This window comes from Tachyglossus aculeatus, chromosome 2 (genome assembly GCF_015852505.1).
Source record: "Tachyglossus aculeatus isolate mTacAcu1 chromosome 2, mTacAcu1.pri, whole genome shotgun sequence".
In the NCBI taxonomy this organism is placed as follows: domain Eukaryota; kingdom Metazoa; phylum Chordata; class Mammalia; order Monotremata; family Tachyglossidae; genus Tachyglossus; species Tachyglossus aculeatus.
Window position 1 is genome coordinate 4,606,582 of NC_052067.1, and position 17,436 is coordinate 4,624,017.

The following is a 17,436-nucleotide window of genomic DNA, read 5'->3' on the forward strand; positions in this document are numbered from 1 at the left end:
CGTGAATAAATAATAATGATAATAATAATAATAATAATAATAATAATAATGGCATTTATTAAGCCCTTACTATGTGCAAAGCACTGTTCTAATAATAATAGTAATAATGATGGCATTTATTAAGCGCTTACGCTTAGAACAGTGCTTTGCACATAGTAAGCGCTTAACAAATGCCGTCATTATTATTATTATTATTATTATTATTGTTATTATTATGTGCAAAGCACTGTTCTAAGCGCTGGGGAGTTTGCAAGGTGATCAGACTGTCCCACGTGGGGCTCACAGTCTTCATCCCCATTTTACAGATGAGGGAACTGAGGCCTGGAGAAGTTAAATGACTTGCCCAAAGTCACACAGCTGACAATTGGCAGAGCGGGATTTGAACCCATGACCCCTGACTCCAAAGCCCGGGCTCTTTCCCTTGAGCCATGCTGTTTCTCTCTATAAATGGCTGTGAACTTCAGAAACAGAAGCACAGAATAATTATCATCATCAGTCGTATTTATTGAGCGCTCACTATGTGCAGAGCACTGTACTAAGCGCTTGGGAAGTACAAATTGGCAACATATAGAGACAGTCCCTACCCAACAGTGGGCTCACAGAACAAAACCAAACATACTAACAAAATAAAATAAATAGACCTGATATGTACAAGTAAAATAAATAAATAAATAGAGTAATAAATCTGTACAAACATATATACATATATACAGGTGTTGTGGGGAAGGGAAGGAGGTAAGATGGGGGGGATGGAGAGGGGGACGAGGGGGAATGAATGAATGAATGAGTGAGTGAGTGAATGAATGAATGAGTGAATGAATGAGTGAGTGAGTGAATGAGTGAGTAAATGAATGAGTGAGTGAATGAATGAGTGAGGGAGTGAGTGAGTGAATGAGTGAGTGAATGAATGAGTGAGTGAATGAATGAATGAGTGCGTGAATGAGTGAGTGCGTGAATGAATGAATGAATGAGTGAGTGAATGAATGAGTGAGAGAGTGAATGAATGAGTGAGTGAATGAGTGAGTGCGTGACTGTCTGACTTTTGGTACTTGTTCAGCGCTTGCTATGCACCATTCATTCATTCATTCAATCGTATTTATTGAGCGCTTACTGTGTGCAGAGCACTGGACTAAGCGCTTAAGGCCCTGTACTAAGCGCCGGAGGAGATACAAGCCGGTCAGATTGGACACTGCGCCTGTTATTCACTCATTCATTTCATTCAGTCAATCAGTCAATCAATCATTCAATTGTATTTATTGAGCGCTTGCTGTGTGCAGAGCACTGGACTGAGCGCTTGGAGAGTACAACCTCCTCAGCGCTTAGAACAGTGCTTTGCACATAATAAGCGCTTAATAAGTGCCGTCATGATTATTATTATTCTCTGGGCCTCAGTGACCTCATCTGTAAAATGGGGATGAAGACTGGGAGCCCCTCGTGGGACAGCCTGGTCACCTTGTATCCCCCCCCCTCCAGCGCTTAGAACAGCGCTTTGCACATAGTAGGCGCTTAATAAATGCCATTATTGTTATTATTATTATTACTATTATTATCATTACGAACACTGTGGTGGGCGGGGCTTAGGAGGGAGCGGTGGGCGGAGCTTAGGAGGGAGCGGTGAGCGGGGATTGGCGGAGAGCGGTGGGCGGGGCTTTTATGGGGCGGTGGGCGGGGATTGGCGGATAGAGGTGGGCGGGGCTTTTATGGGGCGGTGGGCGGGGATTGGCGGAGAGCGGTGGGCGGGGCTTAGGGGGCGGTGAGCCGGCATTAGGCGGAGAGCGGTGGGCGGGGCTTAGGAGGGGGGCGGTGGTCCGGGATTGGCGGAGAGCGGTGGGCGGGGCCCCTGGCGCTGGGCCGGCTGCCCCCTCCCCCCCCGCCGCGCTGTGGCGCATGCGCGCCCTCGGGCCCCGGGCTGTCGGCGGCCCGTCGCCGCGCACTGCCCAGCCCAGGCCCGCACCGCCCGGCCCCGCACTGCCCGTCCCCGTCCCGCACCGCCGCAGCGCCCCGCCCCGCCCCGCCCCGCCCCGCCCCGGCCCGTCCCGCGCTTCCGGTTTCCGTGTCAGCGCTTCCGGGTCCCGTGGCCGCCCGTCGCCTCCCCATTGTCCCCGGGCCCGGGCCCTCCCCGCCGGGCGGGCCCCACACGACGGTTGTTTTCCCGGGTGGGGAGGTCTCCGGACTCCTTTCCCTCCGTCCGTCCCTCCGTGGGTCCGCCCGTCCGTCCCCCCGCCCGCCCGCCGACCACCCGGAGAATTTAGTAAGTGACCCGCACACGTGCACCTCGCCCGCCTCCTCCTCCTCCTCCCCTTTTCCTCCTCCTTCCCTCCTTTTCCTCCTCCTCCTGCTTCCCTCCTTTTCCTCCTCCTCCTGCTTCCCTCCTTTCCCCCTCCTCCTCCTTGTCTTCTCCTCCTGCTTCCCTCCTTTTCCTCCTCCTCCTCCTGGTCCTCTCCTCCTACTGCTCTCCTTTTCGTCCTCCTCCTGCTTCTCTCCTTTTTCTCCTCCTCCTCCTGCTGCTCTCCTTTTCCTCCTCCTGGTCTCCTTCCCCTGCCGCTCTCCTTCTCCTCCTCCTCCTGCTTCTCTCCTTTTCCCCCTCCTGGTCTTCTCCTCCTCCTGCTCTCCTTTTTCTCCCCCTCCTCCTGCTGCTCTCCTTTTCTTCCTCCTCCTCCTGGTCTTCTCCTCCTGCTGCTCTCCTTTTCTTGCTCCTCCTGCTTCTCTCCTTTTCCTCCTCCTGGTCTTCTCCTCCTGCTTCTCTCCTCTTCCTCCTCCTCCTCCTGGTCTTCTCCTCCTGCTGCTCTCCTTTTCTTGCTCCTCCTGCTTCTCTCCTTTTCCTCCTCCTCCTCCTCCTGATCTTCTCCTCCTGCTGCTCTCCTTTTCCTCCTTCTCCTCCTGGTCGTCTTCTCCTGCGGCTCTCCGTTTCTTCCTCCTCCTGCGTCTCTCCTTTTCCTCCTCCTCCTCCTGGTCTTCTCCTCCTGCTGCTCTCCTTTTCTTGCTCCTCTTCCTCTCCTTTTCCTCCTCCTCCTCCTGGTCTTCTCCTCCTGCTGCTCCTCCTCCTGGTCTTCTCCTGCTGCTCTCCTTTTCCTCCTCCTCCTCTTCCTTTTGCTTCTCCTCCTCCTGCTTCTCCCTCTCTCTTCTCCTCTCCTCCCTTTTCCCCCCTCCTTTTGTTTCTCCCCTCCTCCTTCTGCTTCTTCTCTCCTACTTAATAATAACGATGGCGTTTATTAAGTGCTTACCATGTGCAAAGCACCATTCGAAGCACTGGGGAGGTTACGAGGTGATCGGGTTGTCCCACGGGGGCCTCACAGTCTTCACCCCCATTTTACGGATGAGGGAACTGAGGCACAGAGAAGTGAAGTGACTTGCCCAAAGTCACGCAACTGACAATTGGCGGAGCCGGGATTTGAACCCGTGACCTCTGACTCCCAAGCCCGGGCTCTTTCCACTGAGCCACGCTGCTTCTGCCTCTCCTCTCCCCCTGCTTCTGCTACTCCTTTTCCTTCTTCTCTCCTCCCCCTGCTTCTCCTCTCCTCCTCCTTCTGATTCTTTTCTCTTCCTCCATCTCCTTCTGCTGCTCCTTTTCCTTCTCCTTCTCCTCTTCTCCTCCTGCTTCTTCTCTCTCCTCCTCCGTCTCTTCCTGCTACTCCTTTTCTTCTCCCCCTGCTTCTCCTCTCCTCCTCCGTCTCCTCCTGCTACTCCTTTTGCTTCTCCTCCTCCTTTAGCTTCTCACTCCCCTCTTCTCCTCCCGCTTCTGTTCCCCCTCCTCCTTCCTCATCTTCTTCTTCTCCTTCTGTTCCCCTCCTCCATCTTCATTCAGTTGTATTTATTGAGCGCCTGTACTTAGCTCTTAGAAAGTCTTCTGTTCCTCTCTCTCCTCTTTTTACTTCTCCTGTTCTCCTCCTCCGTCTTCTGCTTCTCCTCCTTTTGCTCTGCCTTTGGTTTCTTCTCCGCCTCCTTATTCTGCTTCTCTTCCTTCTCTTCCTCCTCATTCCGCTTCTCTCCTCCCTCTTCTTTTCCTTCTTCTTTTGCTGCTTCTTCCTCTTCCTCTCCTCCTCCTCCTTCTCTTCTCCTCCTTCTCTCCTCCTCTTCCTTCTGCTTCTCCTTCTCTCCTGTTCCTCCTTGTTCTGCTTCTCCTCCTCCTCCTCCTCCTTCTTCGCTTCTCCTCCTGCTCCTCTTTTTGCTTCTTCTCCTTGTTTTGCTTCTTCTGCTTCTTATTCTGCTTCTCCTCCTCCTGCTTCTCCTCCACTCCCCCTCCTTCTTTTGCTTCTCTTCCTCCTCCTTCCACTTCTCCTCTTCCTCTTTCTCTGCCTTCTCTTCCTCCTCCTCCTGCTTCTCCGTCTCCTCCTCCTTCTTCTCTTCTCCTGCTCCTCCTTATTTTGCTTCTCCTCCTCCTCCTTTTGCCTCACCTCCTTCTCCTCTTTCTTCTTCTCCTTTTCCACCCCTCTCCTCCTCCTCCTCCTCCTCCTTCTTTTGCTTCCCCTCCTCCTCCTTCTCTCCTGCTCTTCCTTCTGCTTCTCCTCCTCCTTCCTCTCCTCCTTCTTCTCTTCTTCTCCGCCTTGCCTCCTCGTCTTCCTTTTGCTTCTTCTTTTTCTCTCCTGTTCCTCCTTATTCTGTTTCTCTTCCTCCTCATCTTCCTTCTTCGCTTCTCCTCCTGCTCCTCCTTTTGCTTCTTCTTCTTGTTTTGCTTCTTCTGCTCCTTATTCTGCTTCTCCTCCTTCTCTTCCTCCTCGTGCTTCTTCTCTCCTCCTTCTCCTTCCTCTTTTGCATCTCCTCCTTCCTCTTCTCTGCCTCCTTCTCCTCCTTCTTCTCCTTTTCCGCCTCTCTCCTTCTCCTCCTTCTTCTCCTTTTCCGCCTCTCTCCTCCTCCTCCTCCTCCTCCTTCTTCTCCTCCTTTTCCACCTCTCTCCTCCTCCTCCTCCTCCTTCTTTTGCTTCCCCTCCTCCTGCTTCTCCTTTTCCTCCTTCTGCTTCTTCTCCTCCTCCTGCTTCTTCTCCTTTTCCGCCTTCTCCTCCTTCTCCTCCTCTTGCTTCTCCTCCTCCTCCTGCTTCTCCTCCTTCTGCCACTTCTCCCCTCCTTCTTCTCTTCCTTTTTCTGTCCTCCTTCTCCTGCTTCTGCTAATTCTCCTTTTCTCCTCCTCCTTCTCCTCCTCCTTCTTCCTTCTTCTCTCTTCCTCCTTCCAGCTCTTAGAACATAGTAAGCGCTTAACAGATGCCATTATCATTATTATTATTGTTCTCCTTCTGCTTCTCCTTCTCCGCCTTTTCTCCTCCTCTTCCCTCTGCTTTTCCATCTCCTCCTCCTTCACTTCTCCTGCTCCTCCTTATTCTGCTTCTCCTCCTTGTCCTCTCCTCATCATCCTTCTTCTGCTTCTCCTCCTCCTCCTTCTCTCCTCCTCCTTCTCTTGCTTCTCCTCCTCCTCCTGCTCCCCCTTCTCCTCCTTCTTTTACTTCTCCTCCTCCTTCTTCCTCTTCTCCTCCTTCTTCTCCTCCACCTTCTTTCCTCCTTCCCTCCTCCTCCTCCTCCCTCTCTTGCTGCTTCTCCTCCTTCTCCTGCTTCTCCTCCTCCTCCTCCCCTCTGCAGCACGTGACTTTCGTCCATCCGGTCATTCCTCGAGCCGTATTCATTGAGCGCTTACTGCGTGCAGAGCACTGGACAGGGCGATTGGGAGAGTCCAGTCGATGCCCTCGTTGGCGCTCTTGGTTCCGCATCCTCGAGGGCCGGCTGAGGCGATGGCTTGGGGCCCACTCGGTTCAGTCAGACTCTCTCAAACGCTCAGCACAGTGCTCTGCGCGCAGCAAGCTCTCAATAAATACTACTGGTTGACAGTGGAGGGCCGTGCCTTGGGTGGGCTGGGGAGAGGAAAACCTGGGAAAAGCGCACCCCGACCTGCAGCCTGACAATCATGGGAGCCGAACACTGTGCCGAGCACTTGGGAGAGTCCGGTACATTAGGGTTGGTCCTCACGTTCCCTTTACATGCCGCTTGGTGCATGAGCTGGCCTTCTCCGGGTGCATCTTCCCACTTCCCAGGGAATTTTGCAGACCAAAGCGCCCCACCCAGTCACCCGATCGACGGTACTTACCGAGCGCTTCCTCGGTGCGGAGCTCTGTACTGAGTGCCCGGGAGAGGACCCTACCGCAGAATTGCTTCCCCTACCCTTCCGTCACGGCCGGGTGCGGGTTTCATCCCGACCGACCGACCGGGTGTTGTGTTTCTCCTCCACAGTGGATCGCAGCTCGAAGCGGAGGCAAGTGAAGACCCTGGCAGCCTCCCTGCTAGAAGCTCTAGATTATGATAGTTCCGATGACAGTGATTTTAAAGTTGGAGATGCTTCAGGTAAATTGACGCCCTCCTCCCTCCCCTCTTTCCTCCTCTTCTCCCTCGCTCCCCCTCGACAGGGCGCGGGGATCCCGGGCTCCCCTCCGAAGGAACGATCGGCGGGGAACGAAAAGCCGAACCCCCGGCGGCGGTTTCGCCCACACCTGGGTTTTCCTCCCTCTTACCCCGGTTCCCACGTCTCCCGATCCCAGAGACGAGTTGCCCGGCCTCGGCTGACCCTGGAGGGCCTAGGGTTAGGATCCGCTTGGTGGGGGGGGGGGGTCTCTGCTAGTGGGCTTTTTGGACCTTTCTCCTGGCAGGCGTTTTCTTCGTGCCTGGTGGTTCACCCGAAGTATTTATTAAGTACCCGCCATGTGCAGAGCACTGTACCAGGAGCCTGGGAGGTGCGATATTCACTAAACGGGGTCCCCGCCCTCAGGGAGCCTGCCGAGCGCCCGGGAGAGTCCGACGGGGTGGGGAGATCCGATCCCGGCTCCCGGTCTAGCGGGGAAGGCCGACGGCGAAGTCTGTTACGGCTAGGAGGGAGGGTTAGGGCTCATGAGGTACGTTTGGCGAGTTTTGGTGGCCGGGGGGAGGATGGAGGGATGGCAGGAAGATGAGCGATTAAATCACGGAAGGCCTCCGGGAGGAGGCGGGATCTCAGAAGGGCTCAGGAGATGGGGAAAGGCGGGAGTGAGAGGCGAGAACCCAGCGGTAGAGAGGGGCGTTTCGGAGGCTTAGTTTTGGGGTAGAGGGGGGCGCGGGGTTGGGGGGGGGACCCTGAGGCCGCACGGGCCTCGAGCGGCCCAAGTCAGTCTGCCCCAATGCCCGGCGGGCCGGCTCTTCCCGTGCCGTGCCCTGCCCTGCCGTCTGAGGGGGTCGGATGCTGAGGGGGCCGGGCCTTCCAGTGCAGCGCTCTCTCAGGGGGCCGGGGCTTCCTCTGCAGTGCCGTCTGAGGGGTCTGAGGCTTCTGGTGCAGTGCTGTCCGAGGGGGTCAGATGCCGAGGGGGTCCGGCCTTCCGGTGCAGCGCTCTCTCAGGGGGGCCGGGGCTTCCTCTGCAGTGCCGTCTGAGGGGGCCGGGGCTTCCGGTGCAGTGCCGTCTGCGGGGGAGGGGGTGGGGGTCAGATGCCCAAGGGGCCGGGGCTTCCTCTGCAGTGCCGTCTGAGGGGGCCGGGGATTCCAGTGCAGTGCCTTTGAGGGGGTCGGACGCTGAGAGGGCTGGGGCTCCCCGTGCAGTGCCGTCTGAGGGGGGCCGGAGCTTCCCGTGCAGTGCTGTCTGGGGGGGCCGGGGCTTCCCGTGCAGTGTCGTCTGGGGGGGCCGGGGCTTCCCGTGCAGTGTCGTCTGGGGGGGCCGGGGCTTCCCGTGCAGTGCTGTCTGGGGGGGCCGGGGCTTCCCGTGCAGTGTCGTCTGGGGGGGCCGGGGCTTCCCGTGCAGTGTCGTCTGAGGGGGCCGGGGCTTCCCATGCAGTGCTCTCTGGGGGGGCCGGGGCTTCCCATGCAGTGCCGTCTGGGGGGGCCGGGGCTTCCCATGCAGTGCCGCCTGGGGGGGCCGGGGCTTCCCGTGCAGTGCCGTCTGAGGGGGTCAGATGCCGAGGGGGCCGGGCCTTCCCAGTGCAGCGCTCTCTGAGGGGGCCGGGACTTCCCGTGCAGTGCTCTCTGCGGGGACCGGGGATTTAGTACAGCGCCGAGTGCTTAGTACATTGCTCTGCACACAGTAAGCGCTCAATAAATACGATTGAATGAATGAATTCCGGTGCAGCTTCTTCTGAGGGGGCCAGCCGCCGTGGAGGCGACACGGAGCGGGCACCGTCTGCCCGGCCGCCCGCCCGCCCGCCCGCCCTGCCACAGAAGCGCCGGGACTCCTCAGGCCCGGAGGACTCGAGTTCGAGGGACGAGCAGCCCGGTGGAAAGAACGTGGCCCCGGGGGGTGGAGGGGAGGTCAGAGGACCCGGCTTCTCACGCTGACTCTGCCTCCTGTCTGCCGGGGGGCCTTGGACAAGCCACTTCACTTCTCCCTGCCCTGCCTCGCCTCTCCTGTCCTCCCTCCTAATTAGACCGTGAGCCCCGTGGGAGACGGGGACCGTATCTAACCCGATTCGCCGGTTTCTACCCCAGCGCTTAGGACGGCGTCTGCTTAACGAATACCATCGGGAAGGCGGTCGGACGGACGGTGGGTCTGCCCTGAAACCCCGCCCCGGAGAGCCCGGGCCGGGAGGCGGGAGACCCGGGTTGCGATCCCCCCGCTCCGACGCGAGACCACGGGGACGGGTGGCTTGACTCCTCCGAGCCCCGGCTCCCTCGTCCGTCGAGTGGGGGTGAAATGTCGGCTCCTCCTCCCGCTTTGACCGCCAGCCGCCTCCCATCCCGCCGCCTTGTCTCTCCCCCAGGGCCGGGCGCGGCGGACGGGCCCGAGGAGGTTCTCGGTCGACGGCTCGGGTCTGGTTCCCGTCCAGAGTCCCGTTTTCCCCGGGCCGCTCCCTACCAGGGAGCTCTTCCTGGGTGTCCGAACGCCGGACCGAGCGCTTGGGAGAGTCCGATCCAGCGTATTTGGATTTGGGGGGACTCCGGGCCCCAAGCCATCCGCTCTTCACCCCACCCTCCGCCCCACGGCTCTTATTCTCTCCAAGTGATGTCCCTTCCGAGTTACCTTGGTCGATGCCTGCCTCCCCCCCGGGGACCGGAATCTCGCTGCGGGCAGGGGACGCGGGGTTGGATCGGACCCTGCCCGCGGCGAGCCCCCAGGAAGGGCCCCCGTGGCGGTAGTGGCGACGATGGTGATGGCGAAGATGAAGGAGGAGCTTCCCGCTAGAGGGAAAATGGCTAAGTCTGCTCTCTCCCCTTTCAGCAGCACCGCTGAGGTTGGCGAGGGATGATGATGATAATGATGGAGAAGGAGGTTCCAGTGTACAGGGAACAGTTAAGTCTGCCCTCTCTGTTTCCAGCGGCACCACTGATGGGGATTCATTCATTCGATCGTATTTATTGAGCGCTTACGGTGTGCAGAGCACTGGGCTAAGCGCTTGGGAAGTACAAGTCGGCAACATCTAGTGACGGTCCCTACCCAGCGGCGGGCTCACAGTCTAGAAGGGGGAGACAGACAACATAACAAGACATATTAACAAAATAAAATAAATAGAATAAATATGTACAAGCAAAATAGAGTGATAAATATGTACAAACATACATTCATTCATTCAGTCGTACTTATTGAGCGCTTACTGTGTGCAGAGCACTGGACTAAGCGCTTGGGAAGTACAGGTTGGCAATATCTAGAGACGGTCCCTACCCAACGGTGGGCTCAGAGTCTAGAAGGGGGAGACAGACAACAAAAGAAGACATATTAACAAAATAAAATAAATAGAATAAATATGTACAAGTAAAATAGATAGAGTAATAAATATGTACAAACATATATACATTCATTCATTCAATCGCATTTATTGAGTGCTTACTGTGTGCAGAGCACTGTACTAAGCGCTTGGGAAGCCCAAGTTGGCAACATCTAGAGACAGTCCCTACCCAACAGCGGGCTCACCGTCTAGAAGGGGGAGACAGACAACAAAACAAGACGTATTAACAAAATAAAATAAATAGAATAAATATGTAAAAGTAAAATGGAGTAATAAACATGTACAAACATATATACATTCATCCATTCAGTCTTATTTATTGAGCGCTTATTGTGTGCAGAGCACTGTACCAAGTGCTTGGGAAGTCCAAGTTGGCATCATATAGAGATGGTCCCTACCTAACAGTGGGCTCACAGTCTACAAGGGGGAGACAGACAGCAAAACAAAACAAATTAACAAAATAAAATAAATATGTACAAGTAAAATAGAGTAATAAATATGTTGCCAACTTGTACTTCCCAAGCGCCTAGTCTGGTGCTCTGCACACAGCAAGTGCACAATAAACACGATTGAATGAATGAATGTAGCTTTAATCCAGTGCTCTGCACACAGCAAGCGCTCAATAAATACGATTGAATGAATGAATAATAAATATGTACAAACAGATATACACTCATTCATTCAATCATATTTCTTGGGCTGATGACGGTGATGGTGGTGGTGGTGATGTTGTTGAAGGAGGAGGTTCCATGTAGAGGGAATGGTGAAGTGTGGAACCTCTTTTTTTCAGGACCTTCCTTTCCTTCCTTTCTTCCTTTCCTTCCTTCCTTTCCTTACTCCTTTCCTTTCCTTTCCTTTCCTTTCCTTTCCTTTCCTTCCTTCCTTCCCTTCCTTCCTTCCTTCCTTCCTTCCTTCCCTTCCTTCCTTCCCTTCCTTCCCTTCCCTTCCCTTCCCTTCCTTTCCTTTCCTTTCCTTTCCTTTCCTTTCCTTTCCTTTCCTTTCCTTTCCTTTCCTTTCCCTTCCCTCCCTCCCTCCCTCCCTCCCTCCCTCCCTCCCTTCCTTCCTTCCTTCCTTCCTTCCTTCCTTCCTTCCTCCTTTCCTCCCTCCCTGTCTTCCTTCCTCTGTTCCTCCCTCCCTTTCTCTCTTTCTCTCTCTTCCTTCCTTTCTCTTCCTTCCTTTCTCTCCCTTCCTTCCTTCCTTCCTTCCTTCCTTCCTTCCTTCCTTCCTTCCTTCCTTCCTTCCTTCCCCTTCCTTCCCCTTCCTTCCCCTTCCTTCCCCTTCCTTCCCCTTCCCCTTCCTCTTCCTTCCCCTTCCTCTTCCCCTCCCTCCCTCCCTTTCCCTCCCTTTCCCTCCCTTTTCTCCCTCCCTGCTTTCCTCCCTGCTTCCCGCCTCTCCCTCCCGGCCCCGGCATGCCAAGTTCCTTAACGTGGAAGCGGAGCCCGGGGCTTACCGGAACCTGGCAGGGAAACGCAACGTGCAGGGTGATGTCGGGCCCCTCTCCGGCTCCCGCCCACCCCCCCGGGACCCCAGGGACGCGCTCCACTCCCGGATAACTTGGGCCAACCTGAGCGTTTTGGGGCGTGTTTCCTCTCGGAGGTTGGCGCTCATTCAGTCGTATTTATTGAGCGCTTAACTGTGTGCAGAGCACCGGACTGAGTGGAGTTCTGCAGGGCGGGGCAGTCTCCCTCCCCTCTTCCGACCCCCAGAAATTCCTACAGGGACGAAGCCCGTTTACGGATTAACTGGGCCGTGGATTTCTATTTATCGAGTCCCTTCTTGAGAAGCAGCATGGCTCAGTGGGAAGAGCATGGGCTTTGGAGTCAGAGGTCTTGGGTTCGAATCCTGGCTCCACCACATGTCTGCCGTGTGACCATGGGCAAGTCACTTAACTTCTCTGTGCCTCGGTGACCTTGTCTGTAAAACGGGGATGAAGACCGTGAGCCCCCCGTGGGACAACCTGATTACCTTGTATTCCCCCCAGCGCTTAGAACAGCGCTTTGCACATAGTAAGCGCTTAACAAATACCATTCCCCCTCCCCCCCCCTTCTGTGTGTGCAGGACGCTGTACTGAGCGCTCACCCCATCAATCGGGAGTGTGTTTGGAGCGCTTACCGCGCTCAGAGCGCCGTACCTGGTGTTTGGGAAAGTTCAGTTGCCACACCAAATGGGGCTTACTGTCTAGAAACGAGGGTGGGCGTATTAAGCACCTATTACAGTGCTCTGCACACAGTAAGCGCTCAATAAATACGATTGAATTGGAGATTCATTCATTCAATCATATTTATTGAGCGCTTACGGCGTGCAGAGCACTGTACTAAGCGCTTGGGAAGTCCAAGTCGGCACCATCTAGAGATGGTCCCTATTCATTCATTCATTCACTCAGTCGTATTTATTGAGCGCTTACTGTCTGCAGAGCACTGTACTAAGCACTTGGGAAGTACAAGTTGGCAACATCTAGAGACGGTCCCTACCCAACAGCGGGCTCACAGTCTAGAAGGGGGAGAGAGACAACAAAACATGTTAACAAAATAAAATAAATAGAATAAATATGTACAAATAAAATAAATAGAGTAATAAATACGTACAAACATATATACATATATACAGGTGCTGTGGGGAGGAGAAGGAGGTAAGGTAGGGGGATGGCGAGGGGAAGAAAGGGGAGAGGCAGGAGGGGGCTGAGTGTGGGAAGGCCTCCTGGGGGAGGTGAGCTCTCAGTAGGGCTTTGAAGGGAGGAAGAGATAATAATAATAATAATAATAATAATAATAATGGCATTTGTTAAGTGCTTACTATGTGCAAAGCACCGTTCTAAGCACTGGGGAGGACACAGGTGATCAGGTCATCCCATGTGGGGCTCCCTACCCAACAGCGGGCTCACAGTCTAGAAGGGGGAGACAGACAACAAAACATATTAAAATAAAATAAATAGAATAAATATGTACAAATAAAATAAATAAATAGAGAGTAGTAAATAAGTGCTGTGGGGTGAGTCCTGCGTTTGGTGGGGACACATCTGGGATAGTAAGCTCTCCTTTGTGAGCCCACTGCTGGGTAGGGACCGTCTCTATATGCTGCCAACTTGTACTTCCCAAGCGCTTAGTACAGTGCTCTGCACACAGTGAGCGCTCAATAAATACGATTGATTGATTGATTCCCTCTTTTCCCACTCCCTTCTGAGACACCCTGACTCTCTCCCTTTCTTCTTCCCCCCCCCCTTCCAGCCCCACGCCGCTCATGTCCACGTCGGTCATTTATTGATTTCTGTTCAGGTCCGTCTCCCCGTCTAGACCGTAAGCTCCTCGCGGGGTGGAAATGTGTGTGTTTAACGTCCCTATTGTAGTCTCCCGAGCTCTTAATACAGAGCCGTGCGCACAGTGAGCGCTCAATAAATACGACTGAATGGCACGATCCGTGGCCTCGGTGAGCCGGCAATCTAGCAGGAGAAACGGGTGCTTATAACCGTTCCGGCTACTGGCACAATAAATACGATTGAATGAATGAATGAATGAATGAATTAAGCGCTCCGTTCAGTCCGTTGTATTTTTTAAGTGCTCACTGTGTGAAGAATACTGTACTAAGTGCTTGGGAAAGGACAACACAGCAATAAAGAGTGACAATCCCTGCCCGCAACGCGGGGGCGAGGGGATGGACGGCTTTAAAGCCAAACTCAATAAATCCCACTGATATTTATTTATGTACATTGTCTGTCTTCCCCTCTGTTCATTCATTCATTCAGTCGTACTTATTGAGCGCTTACTGTGTGCAGAGCACTGTACTAAGCGCTTGGGAAGTACAAGCCGGTAACAACTTGTACTAGACTCTAGACTGTGAGGTTGTTGTGGGCAGGATTGGGTCTGTTGCTTGTTCCATTGTTAATAATAATAATAATCATAATAATGATGGCATTTATTAAGTGCTTACTATGTGCAAAGCACTGTTCTAAGCGCTGGGGAGATTACAAGGTGATCGGCTTGTCCCACGGGTGGGGCTCACAGGCTTAATCCCCATTTTACAGATGAGGGAACAGAGGCCCAGAGAAGTGAAGTGACTTGCCCACAGTCACACAGCTGACAAGTGGCGGAGCCGGGATTTGAACCCATGACCTCTGACTCCAAAGCCCGGGCTCTTTCCCCTGAGCCACGCTGCTTCTCTTGTTCTCCGCGAAGCGCTCAGTAGAGCGCTAGGCCCTTCTAGACTGTGAGCCCGCTGTTGGATAGGGACCGTCTCTCTATGTTGCCAACTTGGACTTCCCAAGCGCTTGGTACAGTGCTCTGCACACAGTAAGCACTCAATAAATAGATTGATTGATTGATTGAGAAGGCAACACAGTTGTCACATTCCCTGGGCACATTCTTCTAGACTGTGAGCCCACTGTCGGGGAGGGACCGTCTCTGTATGTTGCCGATTTGTACTTCCCAAGCGCTTAGCACAGTGCTCTGCACACAGGAAGCGCTCAATAAATATAAATGAATGAATGAATGGAGTGCTCACTGTGGGCAGAGCACTGTGCTAAGCGCTCGGGAGAAGGCAACACAGTTGTCACATTCCCTAGACACATTCTTCTAGCCCGTGAGCCCGCTGTTGGGGAGGGACCGTCTCTATGTGTTTCCAACTTGTACTTCCCAAGCGCTTAGGACAGTGCTCTGCACACAGTAAGTGCTCAGTAAATACGATTGAATGAGTGAATGAAGGAATGGAGTGCTCAGTGTGGGCGGAGCACTGTGCTAAGCGCTTGAGAGAAGGCAACACAGCTGTCACATTCCCTAGACACACTCTTCTAGACTGTGAGCCCGCTGTTGGGGAGGGACCGTCTCTATATGTTGCCGATTTGTATTTCCCAAGCGCTTAGCACAGTGCTTTGCACACAGGAAGCGCTCAATAAATACGATTGAATGAATGAATGAATGAATGAATGGAGTGCTCAATGTGGGTGGAGCACTGTGCTAAGTGCTTGAGAGAAGGCAACACAGTTGTCACATTCCCTAGACACATTCTTCTAGACTGTGAGCCCGCTGTTGGGGAGGGACCGTCTCTGTATGTTACCGATTTGTATTTCCCAAGCGCTTAGCACAGTGCTCTGCACACAGTAAGCGCTCAATAAATATAAATGAATGAATGAATGGAGTGCTCACTGTGGGCAGAGCACTGTGCTAAGCGCTCGGGAGAAGGCAACACAGTTGTCACATTCCCTAGACACATTCTTCTAGCCCGTGAGCCTGCTGTTGGGGAGGGACCGTCCCTATATGTTGCCAACTTGTACTTCCCAAGCGCTTAGGACAGTGCTCTGCACACAGTAAGTGCTCAATAAATACGATTGAATGAGTGAATGAAGGAATGGAGTGCTCAGTGTGGGCGGAGCACTGTGCTAAGTGCTTGAGAGAAGGCAACACAGCTGTCACGTTCCCTAGACACATTCTTCTAGACTGTGAGCCCGCTGTTGGGGAGGGACCGTCTCTATATGTTGCCGATTTGTATTTCCCAAGCGCTTAGCACAGTGCCGTGCACACAGTAAGTGCTCAGTAAGTACGAATGAATGAATGAAGGAATGGAGTGCTCACTGTGCGCAGAGCACTGTGCTAAGCGCTTGAGAGAAGGCAACACAGTTGTCACATTCCCTAGACACGTTCTTCTAGACTGTGAGCCCGCTGTTGGGGAGGGACCGTCCCTATATGTTGCCGATTTGTACTTCCCAAGTGCTTAGGACAGTGCTCTGCACAGGGTAAGTGCTCAATAAATGCGATTGAATGAATGAATGAAGGAATGGAGTGCTCAGTGTAGGTGGAGCACTGTGCTAAGTGTTTGGGAGAAGGCAACACAGTTGTCACATTCCTTAGACACATTCTTCTAGACTGTGAGCCCACTGTTGGGGAGGGACCGTGCCTATATGTTGCCGATTTGTACTTCCCAAGCGCTTAGCACAGTGCTCTGCACACAGTAAGCGCTCAATAAATACGATTGAATGAATGAATGAATGCTTGGCTCCCCAGTAAGCGCTCAGTAAATCCGCTGGAACGAATGAAGGAGTGGTACTTGAACGGCTCCAGGAGGGGAAAGGCCAAACCGGTCCCAGTCGGGATTTCAGAGTCTGTCTCGCTCGGATCAATCAATCAATCGTATTTATTGAGCGCTTACTGTGTGCAGAGCACTGTACTAAGCGCTTAATATATTTGGGTAAAGTTCAAAGTACGTGACACAGAATGGGGGGGAGAGAAGATGAAGGCTGAATTGGGTAGCACCTCCTGGTTGAAGATGTGATTTTAAAAAGGCTTTGGAAGTGGTGGTCTGTGTGGATGTACTAATAATCGTATTAATGATTGTGGTATCTGTTAAACGCTTCCCTACAGCCCCTGTATATATGTTTGTACATATTTATTACTCTATTTTACTTGTACGTATCTATTCTATTTATTTTATCTTGTTAGTATGTTTGGTTTTGTCGTCCGTCTCCCCCTTTTAGACCGTGAGCCCACTGTTGGGTAGGGACTGTCTCTAGATGTTGCCAACTTGGACTTCCCAAGCGCTTAGTACAGTGCTCTGCACACAGTAAGCGCTCAATAAATACGATCGATTGATTGATTGATTAATATGTTCGTCGTCTCCCCGTCGGGGAATCGAACCCCGGTCTCCCGCGTGACAGGCGGGGCTACTCACCACTGTACTAACAAGGAAAACCAGGATGGCCCCAGCTTTCTGCTTTATTTCTTTTTCCTCCCTGGACCTTCTTTTAGCGTCCGGTTCCTCTGACCCATCGTCTGTGCGTTGAGGCCGGGCAGGGATTATCGCAAAAAATAATAATGATAACTGTGGTGTTTGCTGAGCGCTTATCGTGCGCCCGGCACTGTAGTAAGCACTGGGGTAGATCCAAGCCCGTGGGGTTGGACACGGTCCCTGTCCCACGTGGGGCTCACAGTCTCCATCCCCATTTTACAGATTGGAGGAATAGCGGTATTTGTGAAGTGCCGCCACACTGGAAGCGGTGTGGCTCAGTGGAAAAAAACCCGGGCTTTGGAGTCAGAGGTCATGGGTTCGAATCCTGGCTCCACCACAAGTCTGCTGGGTGACCTTGGGCAAGTCGCTTCACTTCTCTGAGCCTCATTTCCCTCATCTGTAAAATGGGGATGAAGACTGTGAGCTCCACGTGGGACAACCCGATCACCTTGTAACCTCCCCAGCGCTTAGAACAGTGCTTTGCACATAGTAAGCGCTTAACAAATGCCGTTATTATTATTATTATTCAAATCCCGGCTCCGCCGGTTGTCAGCTGGGTGACTTTGGGAAAGTCACTTCACTTCTCTGGGCCTCAGTTCCCTCATCTGTAAAATGGGGATGAAGACTGTGAGCCCCCCGTGGGACAACCCGATCGCCTGGTAACCTCCCCAGCGCTTAGAACAGTGCTTTGCACATAGTAAGCGCTTAATAAATGCCATTATTATTATTATATATATTATATATTATATGTTTGTACGTATTTATTACTCTATTCATTTTATTTGTACATATTCCATTTATTTTATTTTGTTAATATGTTTTGTTCTCTGGCTCCCCCTTCTAGACTGTGAGCCCACTGTTGGGTAGGGACCGTCTCTAAGTGTTGCCAACTTGGACTTCCCAAGCGCTTAGTACAGTGCTCCGCACACAGTAAGCGCTCAATAAATATGATCGAATGAATTATTACGAAGCGCTGGGGTCTGTACAAGATAATCAGTTTGGACACAGTTGCTGCCCTACTTAGGGCTCCCCGTTTCAATCCCCATCTTGCAAATGAGGAATAATTGTG

The 17,436-nt window shown here is 53.2% G+C and overlaps 1 protein-coding gene and 1 non-coding gene across 2 annotated transcripts in view; one reads left to right on the forward strand and one right to left on the reverse strand.

Moving 5' to 3' along the window:
• The first annotated feature begins 2,139 nt into the window (after positions 1–2,139).
• Positions 2,140–17,436, forward strand: part of PHF14 (PHD finger protein 14) — a 314,667-nt gene continuing 299,370 nt past the window's right edge. The window contains exons 1-2 of the mRNA XM_038769100.1: positions 2,140–2,251; positions 6,213–6,323. Of these exons, the coding sequence (XP_038625028.1) occupies position 2,251; positions 6,213–6,323 (112 nt within the window). The 5' untranslated portion in view covers positions 2,140–2,250. The remainder of the gene's footprint in view (positions 2,252–6,212; positions 6,324–17,436) is intronic.
• TRNAD-GUC lies at positions 16,256–16,327 on the reverse strand. Its single transcript has one exon. It is a non-coding gene; the product is annotated as a tRNA-Asp (tRNA).